Genomic DNA, 23,110 nt, shown 5'->3' on the forward strand with positions numbered 1-23,110 from the left:
CTTGTTGTCTCGGATTCTCCAGCATCTGCAGTTCCTACTATCTCTGATCAGGAATTCTGCTTTGTTTTTAACTGTACCGGTTGAGGGAAAAGTATTCCCCACTACATCACAGAGAACTCTGTGGTTGCTATTTGAATGAGTTCTGTGGAATCTTTCACGCACATCTTAGAGAACAGACGGTGCCTCAGTTTAATACTGTTTCTGGAATACAACACTGCAGCACTCCATTGGTACTGCAGTGAGTATTCATCTACAATTTTGAGCTTAGCGTGTGATAAACCTTTCAAAGACAGAGATAGGAGTGTTAAACATTTAACCATGGTCAAGAACAGGAAGCCTGGCCACTCCTTTCTAACATCTTCACAAGATGTGAAGTTTGCTGCCTACGCTAGCACTTTTTGTCCATCTCTGCATGTTTTGAGAAAGTGGAGACGAGCTGCCTTCTTGAAGCATTGCAATCCTCGGTATAAGAACACCCAAAACACAGTTAAGGAGGGAGTTCCAGTATTTTGACCAGGCAACACAGAAGAAATGGTGAGATCATAGAATCATACAGAGCCATACAGCACAGAAACAGGCCCTTCGGCCCACCATGTCATACCAACAATCACCACACTGCCTTAATCCTATTTACCTGCACTTGTTCCATAGTCCACGATACTCTGGCATTTTAAGAAGTCATCCAGCATTTTAAGTAGTCATCCAGATGCTTCTTAAATGTTGCAAGAGTATAGCCTCCACCATTCTCTCAGGCAGCATGTTCCATATTTCTACCATGTTATCAGTGAAAAAATTCTTTCTGAGATCTCCTAAATATTCACTTGTTCCTCACCTTAAACCCATGCCCTCTGGTCTTGGACACATCTGCCATTGGGAAGAGATATTTAAAATCTGTTCTATTTGTATCTCTCATAATATTACATAGCTCAATCAGATCCCCCTCAGCCTCCTCTGCTCCAAGAAAAACAAACCCACCCTTTCCAGTCTGCCTTCATAACTGAGACTTTCCATCCCAGGAAATTTCCTGGTAAATCTCCTCCGCACCTTCTTTATTGCATTCACGAACTTCCAACAGTGTGGTGACCAGAACTACACACAGTGTGCCACCTGTGCCCTACCCAATGTTTTATAAAGTTGTAACAAGACTTCCTTGCTTCAATATTCTATGCCCCAGCTCGTGACAGTAAGCATTCTCTTTCCCTACTTCACCAGCCTGTCTACCTGGGCTGACACTTTCAGGAAACTATGGACTTGTACATGAAGCTGCCTATGTTCCTGGGTGCTCCCTGGGGATCTACCATTCATTGTCTCTGTCCTTCCCTTATTAGACTTCACAAATGCATCAGCTCACACTTATCGTGATTAAATCCCTCTCGTTCCAACTCAGGGTGGGGTGTGGCTTATATTGGAGCATGCAGATGTTGATGTTCTTATATATCTGCTGCCCCTCTAGAAAATAGAGGTCAAGCGTTTGGAAGACGCTGTTGGAGGACCTTTGGATAAGTTGCTGCAGTGCATGTTGTAGATGGTACACACTGTTGCCTCTGTGCATCGGTGGTGGAAGGAATGACGGTTGAAGGTGGTATGTGAGGAAATAAGTCGGCTACTTTTTTTATGGATGGTGTTGAGGTTTTTGAGTGCTGTTGGAGCTGCACTCATCCAAGCAAGTGTGGAGTATTCCAATGACATGCTTGATTGTGCTCTGTAGAAGTCGAGCAAACCTTGTTGCACTGCGTTTTGTGTGTCAAACTCCAGGGGAAGGGCAGAGATAGAGTACCAACATGCCAGGAACTTGGTAAAAAGGTACAGCAGCTATATGCAAATGGGAAAGCTCCATCACTCACTCACTCCTGCATGAACTTAGGAATCCTTTCTTATAAAGTTCCACAATTCAATATTTGGGCTACTTTTCCCAACCCTAATAAAAAGGATCAGCAGTAACTTTTACTCAAAGACCCATCTCTAATTGGATTTCCATCCAAAGTAAAGCCTGTTATGAAGAATTTGCCATCGGTTCGCTGCTGTCACAGATTTTTTTTCTATCCAAACATTATCCTTTGTATCAGTGACCACTGATCAACAAGACTGCTCTTTCTCTTTGTGTGTCTTTGTTAATACCATCACTGCAGAGTTTGTGGTCACTTTCAGTCATGTGAATGTGTTTTTATCAGGGATTACGGAGACAGATTTCAAATTACAGTTTATAATATAGTTGTTAACTAATTTACAATGGCTTCAGGATTAAGTTTTGTTTGTAATAAATGGATTATTTTTGAGTTCATTCGAGAATGCTGGTGAAGGTGTCTTCTTTAGTAGATAGTAAATTAGAATACAAGAGAATCAATTGGCCAACAAAATCCGAAAGAACTGTGGATGTTGTAAATCAGGAACAAAAACAGAAGTTGCTGGAAATGCTCAGCAGATCTGGCAGCATGTGTGAAGGAAAAAATCAGAGTTAACGTTTCGGGTCCAGTGACATTTCCACAGTTCTGAGGAAGGATCTCAGGAAGGGTCACCGGACCCGAAACATTAACTCCGATTTTTTTCTTCACACATGCTGCCAGCCCTGCTGAGCTTTTCCAGCAGCTTCTGTTTTTGAATCAATTGGCCATATTGCTGACTGCATTAACACTTTTATACAATGATATGATTAGTGGAGTAGTGGAACTTGATTGTCAGTACATTCCCCTCATGGTAAACTGTCACCTGACACACACTGGGTGTCTTTAGATATTCCACAACAGAATTGGGTTCTAGTGGTGCATTGGTAGCGTCCCCAGGTCTGAGCCAGACGACCTGGGTTCAAGTCGCACTTGCTCCAGACATGTACCGTTATACGCTCGTCTGAAAATGGCTGCTGTCATCAGATCTCAGAAGCTAAGCAGACTCAAGCCTGGTTACTACTTGGACAGGATTACCAGGTGCAGCAGGCTAATGCTCTTGTGACACAGTGGTAATGTCCCTACCACTCAGCCAGCAGACCTGGGTTCAAGTCCCACTAGCTCTAAAGCTCGGTAATAACATCTCTGAATAAAGTGATTCAAAAATATCCACCCCACAACAAAGGGAAGGTTATTGATGAAGCAGTAGAAAATAGTTGGGCATTGGCCACTACCCTGAGCAACTCCTGGGACCAGGATGAACGGCGGTGGGATTACTGATCCAGTAATTGATTTCCCAGGCCAAACATTGGCATGCAACAAACCAGAGCTCAGTCAATATTCCCTCATGCCACTTCCATTGAGCAAGTATCACGGTGACTGCCAGGCTAATCATAAGGGTTTCCCACATGCTGTCAGCTCCTGGGAATCTGACATTTTGACACAGTGATAACTCAGGAATGACCAAGTCCTGGTCACCAGTCATGATAACATTAAATCTAGGGTGAGGGTGGGGGCTTCCAGAGGGTGGTAATTCCGTGCATCTGTTTCCAGAAATGAGATTCCTCTCTGTGATGCATATGCTCCTTGGCTCAAATACCAGTCAATTCAAGTAGCAATGAAAAGTCTATTCACATCACTGCAGCAAAGCGAATGAATGATTCTCTTCACTTCTTCTTCCGTCAGGTCTATCTCACACAGTGGGTGAGACAAGAGTAGGTTCTTTATAACCCTGAGCTCTACAAAAAAAAATGGAAAATAAATTTTTAATGATTGCATTCAATGAGTTATTTTCTGTCCAAAATGCAATGGTGCAGGCTCCTCTGATAGTTAAGGTGAGTTCATTTCAGCACGATGACTAGAACGACCTCAGCTTTGATTGTAGTCATTTTGAAGCAAACTGGATGGCAAATGGCCTTCTGGGTTAGCAAAGGGAATTACTACTCAGAGCTCCATGCCATCCAGCAAGACTTGCTGGCAATACATGAGAACAGGATCAGGCTCCAGTGTAATAGCCCCTTTGGTGCTTGTTACCAAAGTGACACGTCAGTGCCAATGGGAGATGGAGATCAGTTAGAATCATAAAATCTCGACAGCCTAGATAGAGGTCACTCATACTTGGATAGTGACACATCAAATCTTCCACCCGTTCTCCAAACCAGTATCTTCCTAGCTTCAATACAACAATTTCAGGCAAGGCATATCGACAGCAAACTCTGTGTCAGCACCAAATTTCATGATGCATTTTTGTTGAATTTCTACCCATTCTTTTCTGGAAGTTTACACCAAGTTGGAATATCAGCCAAAGAATCTAACATTGAAGCATCCGACTTAGCCAACTGCACAATAGTGTGCATCAAGCAATTTGTTATCAGTAGAACATGAATGAAGGTCAGTTAAAACCCACTTACCACCCTGATATTCTTTGGCACGATTGCAGCTATATTCTTGGGCAACAATGATTCTCCTTGTTTTGAATAGCATGGAAAACCATTTCTGGCACTGCACCCTCACCTTCCAGGAAGAAATACAATACACAGCTCGTAATCCCTGGACATGTTAACTCAATGTGATCACTTTGATTCACACACTGGATTCCATTTTAAAGCAGGTTATAACAGGATACTTAGAATTTATAATTTGATCAGGCAGAGTCGACATGGTTTCGTGAAAGGAAAATCATGTTTCAATTAACTTATTGGAGTTTGTTTGAGGAATTGTACATTGATTCCCAAGGCATGTTTGATATGATGCCATTGTCTAGGTTACAACACAAGAACTTGTGCTGTGAAGTGTAACATATTACCATAGACAAAGAGCTCATTATTGAGCAGGAAGCAGACAGTGAGATAATTGGGCATTTTATTTGGGTTGGCAAGATTGGATTTCTCAGGGCTCACAGCTGGGGCATGGACAGCTGCTACTGAGCATCAGTTGTGGAGGGACTGGAACAAAAACAAAGTTGCTGGAAATGCTCAGCAGGTCTGGCAGCATCTGTGAAGGAAAAAACAGAGTTAATGTTTCAGATCTGGGGACCCTTCCTCAGAACTGAGGAGGGAATGGATGAGGGGAACTGGAGGGACTGGATCCTTGTAGATGTGGCACCGGTCGAGTAGAGTACTTTGTTCTGAAAGGTTGAGTGTTGTTGGAGCTACACCCATCTAGGCAAGTGTTCCCACTTTTGTACACTCCTGCCTTGTGCCTTGTCGATAATAAACAGGCTTTGAGAGTTAGGAGAAGATCTATTCGCGGGAGCATTCCTAGTCTCTGACCCACTCTGGTATCCACTGTGTTCAGATGGCGAGTCCAGTTGAGTTTCTGGTCAATGGTAACCTCCAAGATGTTATTAATGGGGGATCAGTTATGGTAATGCTATTGAACGTCAAAGGGTGATGGTTTGATTTTCTCTTTTTGAGGTGGTCATTGCCTGGTATTTGTGTGGTTGGACTTGGACTGCTTCAGTATCTCAGTTGACGCGAATGGTGCTGAACGTTTAGCAATCGTTGGTAAACATTCACATTTCTGATTTTCTGATAAAGGGAAGGTCATTGATGAAGCAGCTAAAGATGGTTGGGCCGAGACCATTATCCTCAAGAACTCCTGCAGAGGTTAAACACACTTTGTGTTTTGAAGTTTTGACACTGTAACTTCATGCTTACAAAATGATTTTTTCAAAGACCAGAGTGTTAAGAGAGAAAGGAATGGTGCTGATCTGTTGAAAGATTTGAAATCAAGAGAAATTCAATGAAGTGAAAGAGACCACATTCCCTAAGAGGCAATACAGTCAAACAGTGCTTGGGGGTTTGAGGGAGGGAGAGAGAAAGAGAGAGAGAGAGCGAGTTACATCTGGGAGGTGGAGAGTTAGCTGGATGCTGTGTTTCAGGAGATGAAATAAATTCAAACACGTCAGTATCGCATCACCAAGCCACACTTTATTTACACGTGGAGAGTCCTTGACACTGAATCAGCTCCCTCAGAGCCAGCTCTCAGTGTGAACAGGATGTCTGACTCTCCTATTTCTATCTTTCAGCCAGGACTCCCTGATTGGACCACGTTAACAGTCCCAATCAGGGAACTCCATTGCTATGAGGTCCACTCCGCTGTCCTCGTTACAGTCACTACATCCCTCCCCCTCTGAGTCCAAGGACATAGGGCAGTTCTTTTTTTGTAGCTCCTTCAGGGGTGTTTCAACATCAGGTCAGGTTTCCTCAGACTCTACCTCTGATCTGGGTGACTGGTACCACAGAGTAGCTCGTCTCTTGTGCCCAGAGTGTCTCAGCAGAAATTCATTCTCTTTTCCAGGCAACAAAAGGCATTGAGGCAGTGACATCCACCACTTCCATCGCAGAATCTGAAATCTCTTCAGTGCATTACAAAGGGAGAATCCATGTGTTCCGACAGCCTTTCTGATTGTTCGGAGAAGCTGGGCACATTTTGTTGCCACACTGTTTGGGAGTTTGTAGCTTTCATGTGGTCCAAATGCTTGTTCAGGATTGTTGCACCTACCTGAACTTTATACTTCACTGGACTTGACCTTGTGTTGACCTGGCCTCTTACCCATACGGCCCCATTCCTATGGTGCCTATTGCAAACCTCATCCCCTGAAGTAAACTCGCTGAGTGGAATATTGTGTTTGGCATTGGCACTCCTGATGCTGCTTCACCCTCCCCGCAAGGTCCGGGAAGATTAGATTTAACCTGGTGCGGAGTCTTGTCCCCATCAGAAACTCTGTCCCTGTGGTTGCATGAGGGATTGTCCTTTACTCAAATCGGAACCGGGATGGTTCTGTATCTAATGAAGCTGTAGGCACTTTCTTTAAGCCTGCCTACAATGTTTGGGCTGCTCTTTCTGCCAGACCATTGGATGACGGACAGTATCGAGCTGTCCTTTATGTCAAATGCCATTCGGCTTTTGGAAATAATCTAATTCCCTGCTGATTTGTGATCAATGCTTTCGGGAGTCCGTGTATTGCGAAAGACGTGCGCAGTTTCTCTATCCACATTCCCGTGTTTGATGAATGAACTCTATGCACATCCAACCATATTGAGGCGATATCTACAATAACTAAAACCTTGTGTTCATGAAGGGACCTGCATAGTCAACGTGAAATCATGTTCAGGATTTATCCAGCCTTCTCCACTAATGTGGAGGAGCTGTTGACGGTAATTACTATTTTTGTTGGCACTCTGGGCACTGCCCCACCAACACGACTATATCTGCATCCAAGCCTGGCTACCAGACTTAACTTCTCACCAATATCTTCATTTTTGAGAGCCCTAGAAGACCCTGGTGGAGTTTACCCAGTATCTGGCAGCAACCCTTGCTCGGGACATTCACTCTTGCTTCCCCATAACAATATACCGTCCTCTACTGTGGTTTGGTCCTTCCTGGTCCATAAAGGTTTCAGTTCTAGTTGTGATGGCTCAGCAGTTTCTGTTTTGCCAGGATTAGATCTTTCTGCGTCCAAAGTCTGATATTGTTAGCTGTGACAGGAAGTGTGTCCATAAAATTTAAAGCCGTTATGGACTCTTTCAGTGGCTGTACGACTGATGGCGTATCTGCCAACAGGAGGCAGCTTTAATGCATCTGCATTCTCCACCTGACCTCCTGGGCAGTGTTTCAACTTGTAATTATACGCACTTAGCATGAGAGCCCACTGCTGAATTCAGCCTGAAGCTGTGGGCTGCATTGCCTTGTCCTCTTTAAGTAAACCTAGCAAGGGTTTGTGGTCCCTTACTTTTATTAATTTAGGTCCATAAAGAAATTGGTGGAATAAAGGTCCCAATCCGAAACATCAGCTTTCCTGCTCCTCTGATGCTGTTTGGCCTGCTGTGTTCCTTCAGCTCCACACCTTCTTATCTCTGATTCCAGCATCGGCAGTTCTTACTACCAATAAGTGAGTTATTCCCAAGGTTGACCCTCTTTTAGGAGTTGATGCAATGGTGCCAGGATGGAGGCCAGGTTATGTATGAACTTTCTGTAATAGGTCACCAGCCCGTGCTCTGGGAGAGATGTGAGAACTGGGGCACCTTTGATCACCCTCACTTTATCTTCTAATGGGTGTAACCCGATATTGTTGACTGTATAGCACAAGGAGGTCACTTGGGGCGCCTGGAACATACAATTTTCCCTTTAGGCATAGGCTTTCTTGGGATAAATGCCTAAGGACTATGTCCAACTTCTCGAAATTCTTCTCATTGGTCTTCCCTGTTATTAGCATGTCATCTAGATAAATGGTGACTGGGGTAAAACTGGCAAAATGTTTTCCATTGTCTGCTGAAAAATTGCACAGGCAAATATCCCAAATGGCAGTCTTGAATATTGGTACAAACCCTTTTATGGGTATTAATTGTAACATACTTGTGGGAATCCTCATCTAACCACAATTGCAAGTGCGCATGGCTCGTGTCCAGCTTAGTGAAGGACAGCCCCCCGGCCAGCTTTGGATATAAATCCTCTATGTGAGGGATTGGGTATTTATTCAGCTGACAAAAGCAGTTTACCATTTGTGTAAAATCCCCACAAAGGTGAACCAACCTGTTGGGCTTCATAATTGGAATGACTGTTCCATTCCACCAACCATACTGGTTCGATGATTCCTTTGCTTCCCAGCCTCCTGATTCCTGCCTATACTTTTGCCCATGAGGCAAACGGCACTGGATGAGCCTTGTAGAATCAGGGTCAACATGATTCCCATTCGGCGAACAGTGCCAGATGGAACAAAGGGTGTAAATCTCACATCATGAGGCAGTGAGCCTAACTCATTGTGCAGCTGTGGAAGCAACAGCTAAAGTTATTTTGTAGTAGTCAGTTGTTTTTTTGAAGTTATTCACAACATTACAAAATAGGTTCTAGTTGATGATTCTTCAGATAATTATAGAGATCGATACATGTATAACCAAAAAATAATAGAAGCGTGAGGGGATGCACAGAAAGAACCCAAGGTCTAGAGATGACAATGTCTGTTAAACACCATGAAATCATGGGAACCTGGGGCGGCCCATAGAAGTGCCCATCATTGATGAGGTGTTCCACAGGATTGGGTGTGTAGAATAAGGGGAACGACACAGTGACCACACTGTCTGTGATTATTGTGACACAAAACATACAAAAATGCTGTATTTCTCTGTGGAAACCAGAGCATCATTGATCTCTCTTCCGATCTGAGTTGAATAAGAGAACTGCTGTGTTCTCACGTGGATGCCAGATTCGGGGAATATCTTTGGCCCTCTCCCTGCATTCACCGGTTGTTGCTTGAAGAGGCAAAAATCTGCCACATGCCTAAATCCTGCCTGACCCCTCAGTCTTTGCCCCCGATTGGGGGCCGGAATTTCAAAAGCCTGCTTGAACTGCCTATTGTTAAGAGACACAAAATGGCCCAAGTTTAAAAAGCCTACTTCAGTATTTAAGTGAAAAAAATAGTGTCTTTGAGAAAGGGGTTATTCCGAGGCAAAGGAAAGCATTATCTGAATGGTAAGGTTCGAAAGAATGCAAAGACAGCGATAAGGAGATTCAAGAATGAACGATTTGAAGATTTGTGACAAACTTAGAAGAAATAATGGAATTGTAACTACAAAAACTTGAAAGATCACTCATCTACCACAAATAATTAATTCCAGATTCATTAAGGAAAGGATATCTTCGGCCATAAAAACAGAAGCTAAAGTTATCTTGCAGAAACTAGCTGTTCTTTTGAAATTATTTAAAATATTAATAGGTTCAAGCTCACGATTCTTTAAATAATCACGGAGATAGATTTCAATGTAATTTTAAAACTTTATAACGAAAGTACTGAAGGAAAACATGAAAGAGATTCCTGCAATATCTTGTCTTGTTAGCTAATGAGTATTAACAGGAGGACAAATGACAAAATTTTAATATTTTGAATTTTATAACAGAATCAATTTTTTTTTATGTCAAAAGAAGTCATGAAATTTCATGGAGATAGCCAGTACAATGACCAATAGAATTCGGGGAGTCCTCAGAGATAAACAAACCAGGGACATGACCAAAAGAGAACGGCCAGTCACTTTGGAATGCAACAGAGAAAGATCCCAATGCCTAGAAATTACAATAATTGTTAAAAGACTAAGGGAACCTTGGGTTGTCACAGGATTGACCCTCATTAACCAGGTGTTTTACAGGATTGGTCCCATAAAGGGGAAGGGAAGGATGCAGTAACCATGTTCTGTGTGATAATTATAACACAAAATGGACAAGATACTGTTTTTAAATGTAAACATCAGAGTGTGTCATTGATCTCTCTTCCGATCTGAGCTCAAGATTAAGGAAATGATTGTGTTCTCACATCAAATACACAGTTGGGGAAGAGCCTTTAGCCCTCTCCCTGCATTAACCGGATTTTTTTCCCCAATAAATGTGTGCCATGTGCTTGTATTTTGTCCATCTCCTGAGTCTTTGTCCCCCGTCGGGGGAGTGGTCACACTCCTACGGAGGGGGTGGGGAGGGGGGGGGTTCAGTTTCTATATTCCCAAATAATGGCATCACGCCAGATATGTTTACCCCAACTTAAAGATCACTGTTGTGAGCAAGTTCCCTCAGGAATGTGCTTCACGGTCATCATCACTGAAATCACCCCACAGTGGTCAATTTCCCATCACCAAGTCACCCATAATTTACACATGGAAACTCCTTGACACTGGTTCAAATCTCTCTGAGCCAGCTCTCAGACTGTCAGAATGTCTGACTCTCCTCTTTTAAACTGTCAGCCAGGGCTCCCTGATTGGATCAGACTAACAGCCCCAGTCAGGAAAGTGATATTCTAGGAGATCCACCTGTTTGACTTTGTTACAATCACTACGCTGACAACATTGACAAGCTGCCTGACTTTATGTCTGTGCTAAACAGCAAGGCAAGGCTGCAGTGCTGTGAGCCTTTGAGCTCTGGTTGAGGTGTAAAAACACAAGAAGGCAAAAGGCAAGGCAAACAATGCTGTGACCATCCAAGTAGGCACAATGTTGGTGAGGCACTAAGAGCAAGTGAGCAGCTCTGAGATGCAGCCTGGTCCAGCCCATGAGCTGGGTGTAATGCAGAGACCTTGCAGTGGCATTGCAGTGTTATTTGCCAGTGTGCTCCAAAATGCAGCATTACAGTGCAGAAGTGTACTGTAAGGATACTGTAAGTGAATTGGAGATGTGCCAGGATGATGTGGAGAGACTAGAACATGTTGAATGTTAAGATCAGAGGGTGTGGGGTGTTTGTGGTTGCTGCCTATGGTGTGTGCCTGAGATGTTGATGCTGTGTGTCCAAGACAGAGCTGGAGTTACCAGGGACCTGCGCAGAATTTCACTTTGGGAATTCTCAGCATCCGGTTTTTATCTGGCAGGTTGTAGAAAAGGAACCTGCCTATGAATAAGACAAAGTTAAACAATAATGAGGGCAATAATGAGTAATGTGCCCAGTTAATTGGCCCCACACTGCTCATTACTGAGAATCTCATTTCAAGATCCAGAACGATGTTGGAAAACACAACTTGTTGCTCCTGACATCAAGAAAGACCTCACTCGACTTCTCACACAAACATTACAGATTTCTCACCATAGCCCATGTAAGTCAGGGCCTGGGAAGATCCTGCCCCTTTCTATTGGAACATGACGAGTACAGTTACTGCCCATTATAAACATGTACAAGTTATTGCTCAGATATAAATTGTTGCTGCCCATATACAGTGAGCTGTTCATATCTATGTGTAAGATCCACTGATTCTGTCTGATAAATAAACTGTAAATGTGTGAGATAATGCCTTATTTCAAAATAAAGTTCCTGTTGCCATCTACAATGTAACTTCCTCCATTGCAGTGGCTGCTCACACAGATGATGTAAAGTGTGTAACAATATTGAGGTTAGTCCGCAGAATCGCACAGTGTATGAGAGAATCTTGCTGAAGCATTTCCTCTGGTGACACAGTGGTTGGAAAGTCATGGGATTAGGAATATCATACCTAATCCTGGGTGAGTACAAGGGATCAGATGGTGTCAGCTGTTTCGATTTTTATGGTCAATTTAACTAGAACAGAAACTGTATTGAATGTGAAATTTAAATAGTTGGAAGGAATGGATGTCCAGCCAGGAATGCTGATGTGTGTTTCAGTTCACTTCTGTTCATTCACAGAATAGAGTGTGCATTTAGTGTTCGAAGTGCGACAGTGTAAGAAGTTTGGAGGTGATGGGTTTACAAAGAACAAGAACAAAGAACAGTATAGCACAGGAACAAGCCATTCAACCCAACAAGACTGCACCGACACATAATGCCATTTTAAACTATAAACCTTTTCTCCCTTTGTTGTCCATAACCCTCTATTCCCTGCCTATTCATGTATCTGCCAAGACACCTCTTAAAATGTTGCTATTGTATCCTCCTCCACCATTTCCTCTGGCAGCACATTCCAGGCACTTACCACCCTCTGTGTCAAAAACGTGCCTCTCACATCTCCTTTAATTTTCCATCTTTTACTTCAAACCGGTGTCCCCCCATTATTGATATTTCTACACTGGGAAAAAGACTCTGACTAGTGAGTCTATCCATGCCTCTCATAATTTTATAAACTTCTATCGGATCGTCCCTCACCCTTCAACGTTCAAGTGAAAACAAACCAAGTTTGTGCAATCTCTCCTCATCACTAATAATCTCCAAACCAGGCAACATCCTGGTTAACCTTGTCTGTACCTACTGTACCTACCTAATTTACTTCCCTGCTGCTGATCCCTCATCCCCCCACCATGCATGGCCATTCCCAGCCTACTTTCATTGCTCAAACCCTCCATTCCCAGCAACATCCTGGTAAATCTTTACTGAACCCTCTCCAATTTAATAATCTCCTTCCTAACCCAGTGCAACCAGAACTGCACACGGTACTCCAGTTGAGGCCTCACCAATGTCCCGTACAATCTCTACATGACATCCCAACTCCTATACTGAAAGGTCTGAGCAATGAAGGCAAGCACGCTAAACACCTTCTTAACCACTCCGTCCACCTCTGATGCAAATTTTAAATCTTATCCGGGTGTTCCAGATATTTTTAATTCCCTATCCTGGTTCTGTCTGTGCACATGCAGTGCATCTCTTGTCAAAATTTAGCTATGTCTCTTCCCATTCCTTTCTTCCACCAGCACTTAGATATTAGATGTATCATTTTATCCCTTTCTACGTGTGCTATTCCATGGTAAACACTGCATAGGGTCAGCTGGCAGAATGCAGGAGCTACCACTTTGCCTTTCTTTCTCCAAATATCATCTGCTCCCAACACTGCCCCATCTTTCATCTATTCCACTGTTTCCTCCAAACCAGCTGCTGCTTGTAAATTTAAAATGTCCCGTTCATCATCTTTGGCTTCATGCTCTCTCACAGCTGCTATCGTTATCACTTCCTGTTCTAACATTGCTTTTGCTGCGCTATCTGCATCATCACTCCCTCTCTGCACTTTCTGTGGGTTTTTACTTCAATTACTGCTGCCTCCTTTAGTCCAATAGCTGTGGCCACTCGGTCCGTGACTAGAGGGCTCATGCTAAATTACACTACCATTCGAAGTAACATAACCTCGCCTTGCCCATGCCATCATGTCGTCATGGACTATACAAAAGGCATACCTACTGTCTGTGTAGATGTTAACCCTTTGTCCTCTCCCTAACTGCAGGGCTACAGAAAGTGCTTTTAGTTTCCTGGGCAGAGTGACATCCTCCTATTCTCTCTCCTGCTGAAAGCTCCCAGTTCAATTTAACCACAGCCCACCCTGTCCAGGCTCACCATCATATTACTTCAGCACCTCATCTACAAACATGCATTTCAAATCTGGCCTTTCAAATCTGGCCCGTCTAATGGCTCTTCCCTAACTCGACCCTGTCTCTTCTCTTCCTGCTTCATGAGGGGGATACAGTCATGTGTCTCTCCTTCCTGATTCACACAGCTCGCTGGGTTCTCTCGGTTATCTTTAGCCACTTCCACATGCTTGGCTCCTGGCAAAAGGGTGGCTTCCTATTTGGCTTGTTGACTGTCTCTCATACCTCTCAGTTCACCAGCTTCCAAAGGCCGGGCTATACTACGTGGGGAGTGTGCTATCACCTTCCCTCGTTGTGTTCAGGGGGACAATGTTGGTAGAGCCCAGGGAGCACATTGGATGGCTCGGACACACAAGTGTTGTCCCATCAGATTGATTGCCATTGCTTTCACTGCAAAAGAGTTGAAAGGGCCTTTTACAGGTCGAGGAGTCCAAGTGCTAGTGCAGAGGCCAGGGTCTCTTTGATCTTGACAAAGGCCATTTCCTGTAAGGCCCCCAATCCATCTTCTTGGAGCTCGTCCGCCCCACTTTGGTCAGGTCTTGAAGGGGTCTGGCTAGTTTATTATAATTTTCTACAAAGCTCCTGCAGAAATTAAACGGCCCTAAAACTTGTCTTACCCCTTTAACAGGAACTGTTTTATTCAATTTTCCTTTCTCGTGGAATTTTACGGCTGCCCTGCATTACTGTCTGTTGCCACTGGCAACCAGCTGGAGATTTCTCTGATTCTGTCTGGGTCCATCTCCGTGCCTACTTTCCCCGAGGGACCAGCGACTCTCTTTTCCTTCAGTTACACATTTAATGGTGAAATGTCCGTTCTAATTACACACGAAACCCTCTCCTCTTCTTTTTGTGACCAACCGGCTCCCTCTATCTGTGTGTTCCCTGTTACTACTGCTGCTAGTTTCTTAACGTTCCCTTGGTGAGTTTCTGCTTGCATAGCCCAATTGAGCACTCTCTTATTTTGTGTCTTTTTTTTTAAATCCTCCAGTTCTCTAACCACATATTACTTCACCCAGTAGCAGTAAAATAACATCATATGTGGGCTCAAAATTTCTAACGAGAGCAACCCTCCATTCCATGTTAATTGGTATTGATCTATTACAGAAACAAAAGACAGTGGGGTATAAACTCTTGCACATAATTACATTATCCATGCTCCTTCTGCAAGAAAATAAATGTTACACGTTTCGAAAGAAAATATCTCCTCTATTTCAGTTGCCTTTTCAAATTCGTCTATCAGTATTGTCAGATTTTAGACCATGTTAGAAGTTTGTTCAAACAGAATTGCATTTCCAAGATTCCCAATTTCCTATTAGTTGCATTCCTTCATATCACAGCACCTTTTCAATGAGCAAATCTTATCATCCGGAGTTAAAGATTCACTCGTGTTAAAACAGTGTTTGGAAGTTCATTTCTGGCCAGTAAATGAAATTACACACCTGGTAATTTCAAAAATTAAAATTTACCCAAGTCCAGACACAACACAGAGTCAATCCTAAAAGGTAAATTTTTATCAAACTTTACAAACCATCTTTTTAAATCAACATTTCGCTGCAGCCTTCTGCTTTGTACAAGTGACAGTTTCTTAAACAGACATCACATTAAACATACATGTCCCACACTTACACAGGCACATCACACATTTAAATCATCACACATTCCCAAAATCCAAACTAACTTCAAAGCATCCCCAGATCTTGAGCTCCAGGAATAAAATGTATAAATTGCACGAGACAACATTTACCAATCAACAAACCCAAAGGTGCATTCAAACCAGACCACAAAGAGTTAACACCTCACCACGATTCAGTGAAACAGCACAGAGCGCAATCTCCCTCTCTCTAGTTGATATTTATGAACACTGTAGTTTATTTCAGCTTGTTTCTCCGCTCTTTTTTGAACACAGTCTGCAGAATAGACCGGCCTGGATCTTAGCCCGCTTTTCCATTATCCTTCCCTGCCATTTTCCCAGACTCTCTCCAAGCCATGGTTGCCGCTTTTATTTTACAATTTTATTATTTACCAGACCCTTGTTATTTTCTCCCTCACACATCAATTGTTGCAGAAATTTCTAGTTTTTGTGTTCCATCCTTCTTTCTTTCTTTTGCACGTGCTAGCACCGGGATTTGTATCTCCCCTACCCCCTTCTCTCTTTTGCGCACCGGGATTTATATTGCCCCCCTTCTCTATTTTGCGCACTGGGATTGATATCCCCCCCCATTCTCTATTTTGCGCACCGGGATTTGTAACCCCCTCCTTCTTTCTGCATCTACTAGCGCCGGGCCCCCCTCCCACCATCCCTTTGATTCTCTCTCCTCTTCCTAACTCCAATCTAAAAGTTTGTTTTATGCCCTGGCTTACAGAAGTCCCCTACCAAGTGCCACGCTAGCTAGAAAGGTGATAAATAAACATACTCACCCAGATCATGGCCCAAGGTGTGCCAGCTTCAGGCAGGGAACCATGCACACTGCGCTAATCGAGAGGAGCGTGCCCCCGGACAGGGACAAAGACTCGGGAGGCCGGCAAGATTCAGACAAGTGGGAGATGTTTATTCGAGCAAACACCGGTTGATGCAGGGAGTGGGACATAAACCTTCCACAAGTCGGAAGGGAAATCAATGACACTCTCTGATCTTACAAAGAAGTACAGCATTTTTATACACTTTGTGTCACAATACTCAAATACAACGTAGTCACTGTCCTTCCCGTTAATTCAAACACCAAATCCCATGGCACACCTAATCAATGATGGGCATTCCTGCAGACAGCACCAGGTTCCCATGATCTTATGGTGTTTACAAGCAATTGTAATCTCTGGGCCTTGGGATCTTTCTATGCATCCTATTCCTTCTCATTCCAAAAGTTTACAAGCTATCCTCCTTTAGGTCTGTGTCAGGCTCGATGTCTGTAAGGACAGCTTGAATTCTATTGTTCATTAGATTACTTGTGTTTTCTTTATCAAACTCAGTCATTCCTTTCAAATTATCCACTGTCCTAATTATATATGTGAAAATACAAAAGGCAGTTCGTTTCAATTAATTGCTATAAGGTTAATTTCCATTCTAAGGTTAGTAATAAAATGTAAAGTTGTACAACTACTTCTACTCTTAGCACTTTGTAACTAATGGGTAGTGAACAATCTATCTTGCTCAGGGCGTAAGAGAATGTGTTTCCTAAGGCTCTGGGTTTAAATGCCTTTTCCCCTACTGCTTGTATTATGCTCTGGTTATACATTGAAGTCTATTTCTATAATTATCTGAATAATTTTTAACTACAGCCTATTTCTCAATACTGTAGGTAAAAAGCTAATTAATACAAAATATCTTTAGCTGTTCTCTTTGCAGCTGTTTAGGGAGTTAGGGCCATTATACAAGCTTGGGTAGTTCTGTTCCAAGGATCGATTATGTTTCACTTTATATGTTTGAGCAGACTGTCCCATTTTGTTTAGTCCTCATCAGATATTTTGTGTCTTTCAAACACGGGTCGCTTTGATGCAAGCAGGAACGAGTCACTGCATGGACAGGTATGGGTCACCCCTCCAACTGGTCATCACTGAGTAGCACAAGAGGACTGTCCACAATTATTGCTAAAAGCAACATTTTCTCGAGGTCACAATGAATGAATGAATTAATTGTTTAATTAATAATTAATTAGTTCATAAATTGAGTCAAACCAGACCACAAACGGTTAACAATTCGTTAAGCAAATGCTGCATGGCTTAGTGCCTTTTATTTTTGTTGTATGAGCTGTAACTACCAAATAAAAGGTCATATTTTGAATTCACACTCAAGGTAAAACTGACGCTGAGGCTCCAAATGAAACGTAAAAACAAGTGGCTAAATGTTTGATCACAGGAGTAGCTTTTCAGCAGTTTGCTAAAGCAGGAGTTATAGGTTTAGGGAGGGAGTTACAGAGCTAAGGGTGTACACTCCTGTCAGTACAGTCACTGAGCGTGGGGTGTAAGAATATGGGGATGCTCAATGATTAACTGTTGGAGGATTACAGATCTCAAAAGTTTATAAGGTTGGAGAAGGTTTGGAGAGGGAAGTTTGGAGCCACAGAGTAACAAGGAACGGGGTGGTGGGTGACTGAGACTTGATGTGAATGTTTTTATCAAATACATGAGTTTTCTTTTCCTCCAAGTGATCTGCTTTAGCAATGGGTGGAATTCATGGAGAACCATAGCCATAAAGTGTGGCGAAGGATTCTATTTTGGAAAAAACAGGACATGCATTGGTGAGTATGAGCATGGAGACGAGTTTCTGTTCCTTTCTTCCTCTGATATATATCCAATAATGGCCACTAGACAGCAGGAGGACTTTTAAACTCTGTTTGAGGAATAATTCAGTTGGAATTGTGATGTCAAAATTTATATCTGATACTAAATTGGAGGTGTACACCGAATAATGTGGATCACTTATTAATATGTTACAAAAAATCTTTGGAGTGAAATGCAGTGGAGTGTAAGGCAGTTCATTTTGCTTTGTGGAATAGAAAGGATCCTGATCTCTTGCAAGGGAGGTCCCTGTGGGGCAGTGGGTAGTGACCCTGCCACTGAGCAAGTAGTTCTGGGTTTCAACCCTGCAATCAGGGGAACCAATAAAAGCGCCAGCACCAATGATGGGTTTTGTGTCACTGGGACTAAATGGAATTCCCTCTTTCATGTTTTGAACGAATATCTCTCGATCCAATGGAGAAAGGTTTATTGTTCACAACTTGTATATCATGTTGTTTTGTAAATGTGTGTGTTCTTTCACTGGTAGCGACATCCCAACGTCAGTAAATACTCAGTAGCAGGCTATTCAGCCCATCAAGCCCATTCCCTCAGTGAATATATTTCAATCTTCTCATTCAACCACACTTTCCCAAGGAGAAGCACACTGAAGGTGCTAAGACATGGATGCAATGTTGTGACAGTGTCATTAGATGGTTTAAAAGGATGAGGGCATTATTGGCAAGTCCAGCATTTATTGCCCATCTCTAATTGCCCTGGAGAAGTTGGTAGTGAGAAGCCTTCTTAGACTATTGCAGTGCATTTGGTGTAGGGAGAGTCGCAATGCTGTTCAGGAGCATGTTCCAGGATTTCAAGCCAGCGACACTGAGGGAACAGAGATGCATTTCCATGTCAGGATGATGAGTGGCTGGAGGGGAACTTGTAGGGGATGGCGTTCCCATGTATCTGCTGTCCTTGTCCTTCTAGATGGAAGTGGTCATGGATTTGGAAGGTGCTGTCTCAGAAGGCTGAGGAGGTTCCTGCAGTGCATTTTCCAGCACTGTCCAACTCTGGTAAAGACAGTGAAAGTTGAAGGTGGTATAGCGGTTATCAATCAGGTGGGCTGCTTTGTTCAAGATGGTATCAAACTACTTCGGTGTTGTTGGAGTTGCACTGATCCAGGAAACTGGAGAGTATTCTAAGTAACCCCTTACTTTTGTCTGAAAGATGGTGCACACATTTAGGGGCGTCAGAAGGTGAGTTACTTACCAGAGAACTCCCAGCCTCTGACCTCCTCTTTTATCCACTTTATTTAAAAACCAAAAGCATTGTGGATGCTGTAAATCAGAAACAAAAACAGAAATTGCTGGAGAAGCTCATCAGGTCTGGCAGCATCTGTAATGAGAAATCAGAGCTAACCTTTTTGGTTCAAGTGACCCTTCCTCACAATATATTTATGTGGTTAGTCCAGTTAAGTTTATGCTCAAGAGTGACTCCCAGGATGCTGATAGTGGGTTTCAGCATGAATGATGATGCCACTGAATGTCAAGGGGAGCGAGTTAGATACACTCTTGTTGGAGATGCTCGTTACCTGGTATTTGTGTGATGCAAATGTTAATTACAACACATCTGCCCAAGCTTCAGTAACTGAGGAGTCGAGAATGATGCTGAACATTGTGATTTCAAAAGCAAACCTCTCCATTACCCTGTGACGGAGGGAAGGTCTTTGATGAAGGAATTGAGGATGGGCCTAGGACACTACCCTGACGACACCGTGCAGAGATGTCCTGGGCTGACATGACTAATGTCCAACAGCCACGACCATCTTCCTGTGTGCCAGTTATCAGTTCAACCAGCAGAGAGTTTACCCCAATTGATCTGACCATAACTGGCTGTGTTGGACTTTTCCTGCTTTTTGCATATAGGACATATCTTGGCAATTTTTCACAATGTCAGACAGATGCCAGTGTTGTACCTGTACTGAAAGAGCTTGGCTCGGGGCACATTATGATTTGGAGCACATGTCCATTTTATGATTGCCAGAATGTTGTCAGGACCAAATTTAAAGTATGAAGAATGAAAACCAACAGAACTGTGGATGCTCTAAATCAGAAACATAAACAGAAGTTGCTGGAAAAGCTCAGCAGGTCTGGCAGCATCTGGACAGAGAAATCAGAGTGAACATTTCGGGACCAGAGACAGTGCACTTCTGTGGAAGGGGCACTGGGTCCAGATGGTTAACTCTGATTTCTTTTCAAAGATGCTGCCTGTCCTGCTGAGCTTTTCCAGCAATTTCTGTTTTTGTTTAAAGCATCCAGTACATTCAGAATTTTGACATAACTTTGAGTGAATGAAATTAGCTGAAGACTGGCAACTGTGATGCTGGGGACCTGTGGAGGAGGCTGAGATGGATCTTCCAGTTGAAGTTTGTTGCAAATGCTGCTCTGTTACCTTTTGCAGTGACGTTCTGGCTCAGCCATCATCGAAGATGAGAATTTTTGTGGGGCCTCCTTCTCCAGTCAGTTAGTTTAACCCACCACCACCATGAATGACTGGATGTGGCAGGACTACAGAGATTAGATCTGATCCATTGGTTGTGGAATCACTTTGTTCTGTTGATCACTAGCTGCTTCTATTGTTTGGTGCACATGTAGTCCTGTTTTGTAGCTTCACCTCATTTGTCAGGAATGCCTTGTGCTGCTCCTGGCATATACCTTCCTGTTCTCTCCATTGAAGTATTGATTCTCTGGCGTGATGGTCGTGGTTGAGTGGGGGATACACCAGGCCACGAGGTTGTAGATTGTGCTACAGTATAATTCAGCTGCTGATGATGATCCATTCTGCCTCATGGATGCTCATTCTTCAGGAGTCAGCTTTATTCAAGTCTGTCCCATTTAGCACAATGCCTTACAACACAATGGACAGCACCTTCAATGTGAAAGGAGGACTTTGTCTCCAAAAAGACTCTGCGATGATTACCCTTATCGATACTGTCATGGACAGATGCATCTGAGGCAAGCAGATTGGTGAGGATGAGGTTAAGTAGGTATTTCCCTGTGTGTTGCTACAAACCCAGTCCATCAGTTATGCCTTTTAGAATTCAGCCAGCTCTGTAAGTATTGGGGTTACCCAGCAAACCCTTGGTGATAGACATGAGGTAACCCACCCTGAAAGCATTCTGTGCCTTTGTCACCCTCGGTGCTGGCTCCAAGATTGAGGAGCACTAATTCAACAGCCAGAGCTGGGGGAGGGTAGGTGGTAATCAGCAGGAGGCGCCCTTGCCTATTTCACCTGGTACAATGTGACTTCATGCAGTCAACGCTGAGGGCTCCCAGGGCAATTCCATCCTGACTGTCTATCACTGTGCTGCCAACCCTGCTGGGCCTTTCCTGCCAATGGGACAGGACATTCCCAGAGATGGTGATGGCGGTGCCCTCTGGGACATGTCTCTAACGGACAATTCCTTGAGTCGACTTTGACTGCACAATGACTGAGTAGCTTCCTCTGTGGCTCCAGAGGGCAGTTCACAGTCAATCACTTTGTAATCACATGTTGGCTAGACCAAGTAAACACCAGATTTCCTTTCCTAAAGGACAGGGTTCCCACACGAATCAAACCTCTGGGTCTGTCTGAGTACCTGACTGTACTGAGGCATCACTTCCATCAGCAGATTGAAACAAAGGCTCACCAACACTTCCTTCAGAGTATTTTACACTGGCCAATAAATATCAGCAACGTTCGTATCACAACCTGAATGTGAAAGTTCTGCAATGTTCAAAATGTACTATATCAACGCAACATGTTCCTTGGATCCCATAGCATTACCAGCTGAGGTACAATTCAAAGGGAGTACTTTAAATAATCTTGCTATATCTGGAACTTACAGCAATATCAGTTCAGAAATGTCAATTCCCTGTCAAACACCAACAGAGAGAAAAATCAGTTCTGAGGAAGGGTCACCAGACCCGAAACGTTAACACTGTTTTCTCCTTCACAGATGCTGCCAGACCTGCTGAGCTTTTCCAGCAACTTTGTTTTTGTTCCTGATTTACAGCATCCGCAGTTCTTTTGGTTTTTATTTAGAGAGAAAAATCCATTGGCTTTCATGAGACCTGTCAATTCCCAGAAGGTAAAAGAAATCTTTTAACCCTGTTCATCATATTTCCAGATGACAATGAGTGTGGTGAAACCGAAGCTGATTTAAGTGGCCGGTGTGGTGTCAACACAGAATGTTACAATACGCTCGGGAGTTTCTACTGTACCTGTAAGAAAGGATACGCCACATACTCAGGAGAAACTAACTTCACCGCCATTACACACTGCCGAGGTGAGGAAGCTAATTACATGACATGCTTGTTTTCATAAAAGTTGAAAGTGTGTATGGGTTCTAACTGCATTTCCAGCACTTTTATTTTGAAGTCACTCCTCTAGATTTGGATGAAAATGTCAACAATCTTCCTCCACTGTACCATCTACGCAAACACACAAATATATGGAACAGGAGCAGATGTTGACCATCCAGCCCTGAAAGCCTGCTCTGCCATTCAATAAGATCATGGCTGATCTGTTTCTGTCCTGAATTTCTCATTCACCTCAACCAAAATAACCTGTGACACCTCTGCCTAAGAAGAATCGATCTACCTGGACCTTAAAAATACTCAATAGCCCTGCCTCCACCTCCTCCTGTGGCACAGAGTTCTGAAGTTACCTAATCCTTTGAGGGAAAATATTTCTCCTCATCTCTGTCCAAAAAAGAAAAATCCTGAATTTTAAAACAGTGCCCCTTGGTTCTGGATTCACACACGAGTAAACAAACTTTCCACTCTCACCTGGTTATACACACCTCTTTCTTCAAAATTCCAATGTGAAACAAGCCCAGTCTGTCAAATGAATCCTCATAACACTATCATTCCAGGAATCAATCTAGTAAACTTCTCCTGCACCACCTCCAGTATTTTTACATCCTTCCCTAAATAAGGTGACAAACCTGCCCACAGTATCCAGATGTGCTCTCAGCAATGCTCTAAATTTTAAGTGAAATTATAAGTGAAGGATTACATCCTTACTTTTATTTTCAATTCCTTGCATAATAAAAGATTATATTCCATGAGACGTTTAAATGAAATACTACAAATAACGCTTCCTAACTTTTTGTGACATGTCCTAAAACCCCTAAATCCCTCTCCACCTTAGAATTTTGCAGGCATTCTCCATTTAAGTAGC

General features: G+C 43.1%; 1 protein-coding gene across 1 annotated transcript in view; it reads left to right on the forward strand.

The window, feature by feature from the left end:
- The window catches only part of LOC125487226 (bromodomain-containing protein 4-like), a 126,097-nt gene extending 103,845 nt beyond the window's left edge, over positions 1-22,252 (forward strand). The window contains exons 12-14 of the mRNA XM_048617829.1: positions 11,808-11,851; positions 17,818-17,910; positions 22,056-22,252. Coding sequence (XP_048473786.1) covers positions 11,808-11,851; positions 17,818-17,910; positions 22,056-22,252 — 334 coding nt within the window. The remainder of the gene's footprint in view (positions 1-11,807; positions 11,852-17,817; positions 17,911-22,055) is intronic.
- The last annotated feature ends 858 nt before the right edge of the window (positions 22,253-23,110 follow it).

The sequence above is a fragment of the Rhincodon typus genome, chromosome 38, assembly GCF_021869965.1.
Source record: "Rhincodon typus isolate 14 chromosome 38, sRhiTyp1.1, whole genome shotgun sequence".
NCBI classification, from domain to species: Eukaryota; Metazoa; Chordata; class Chondrichthyes; order Orectolobiformes; family Rhincodontidae; genus Rhincodon; species Rhincodon typus.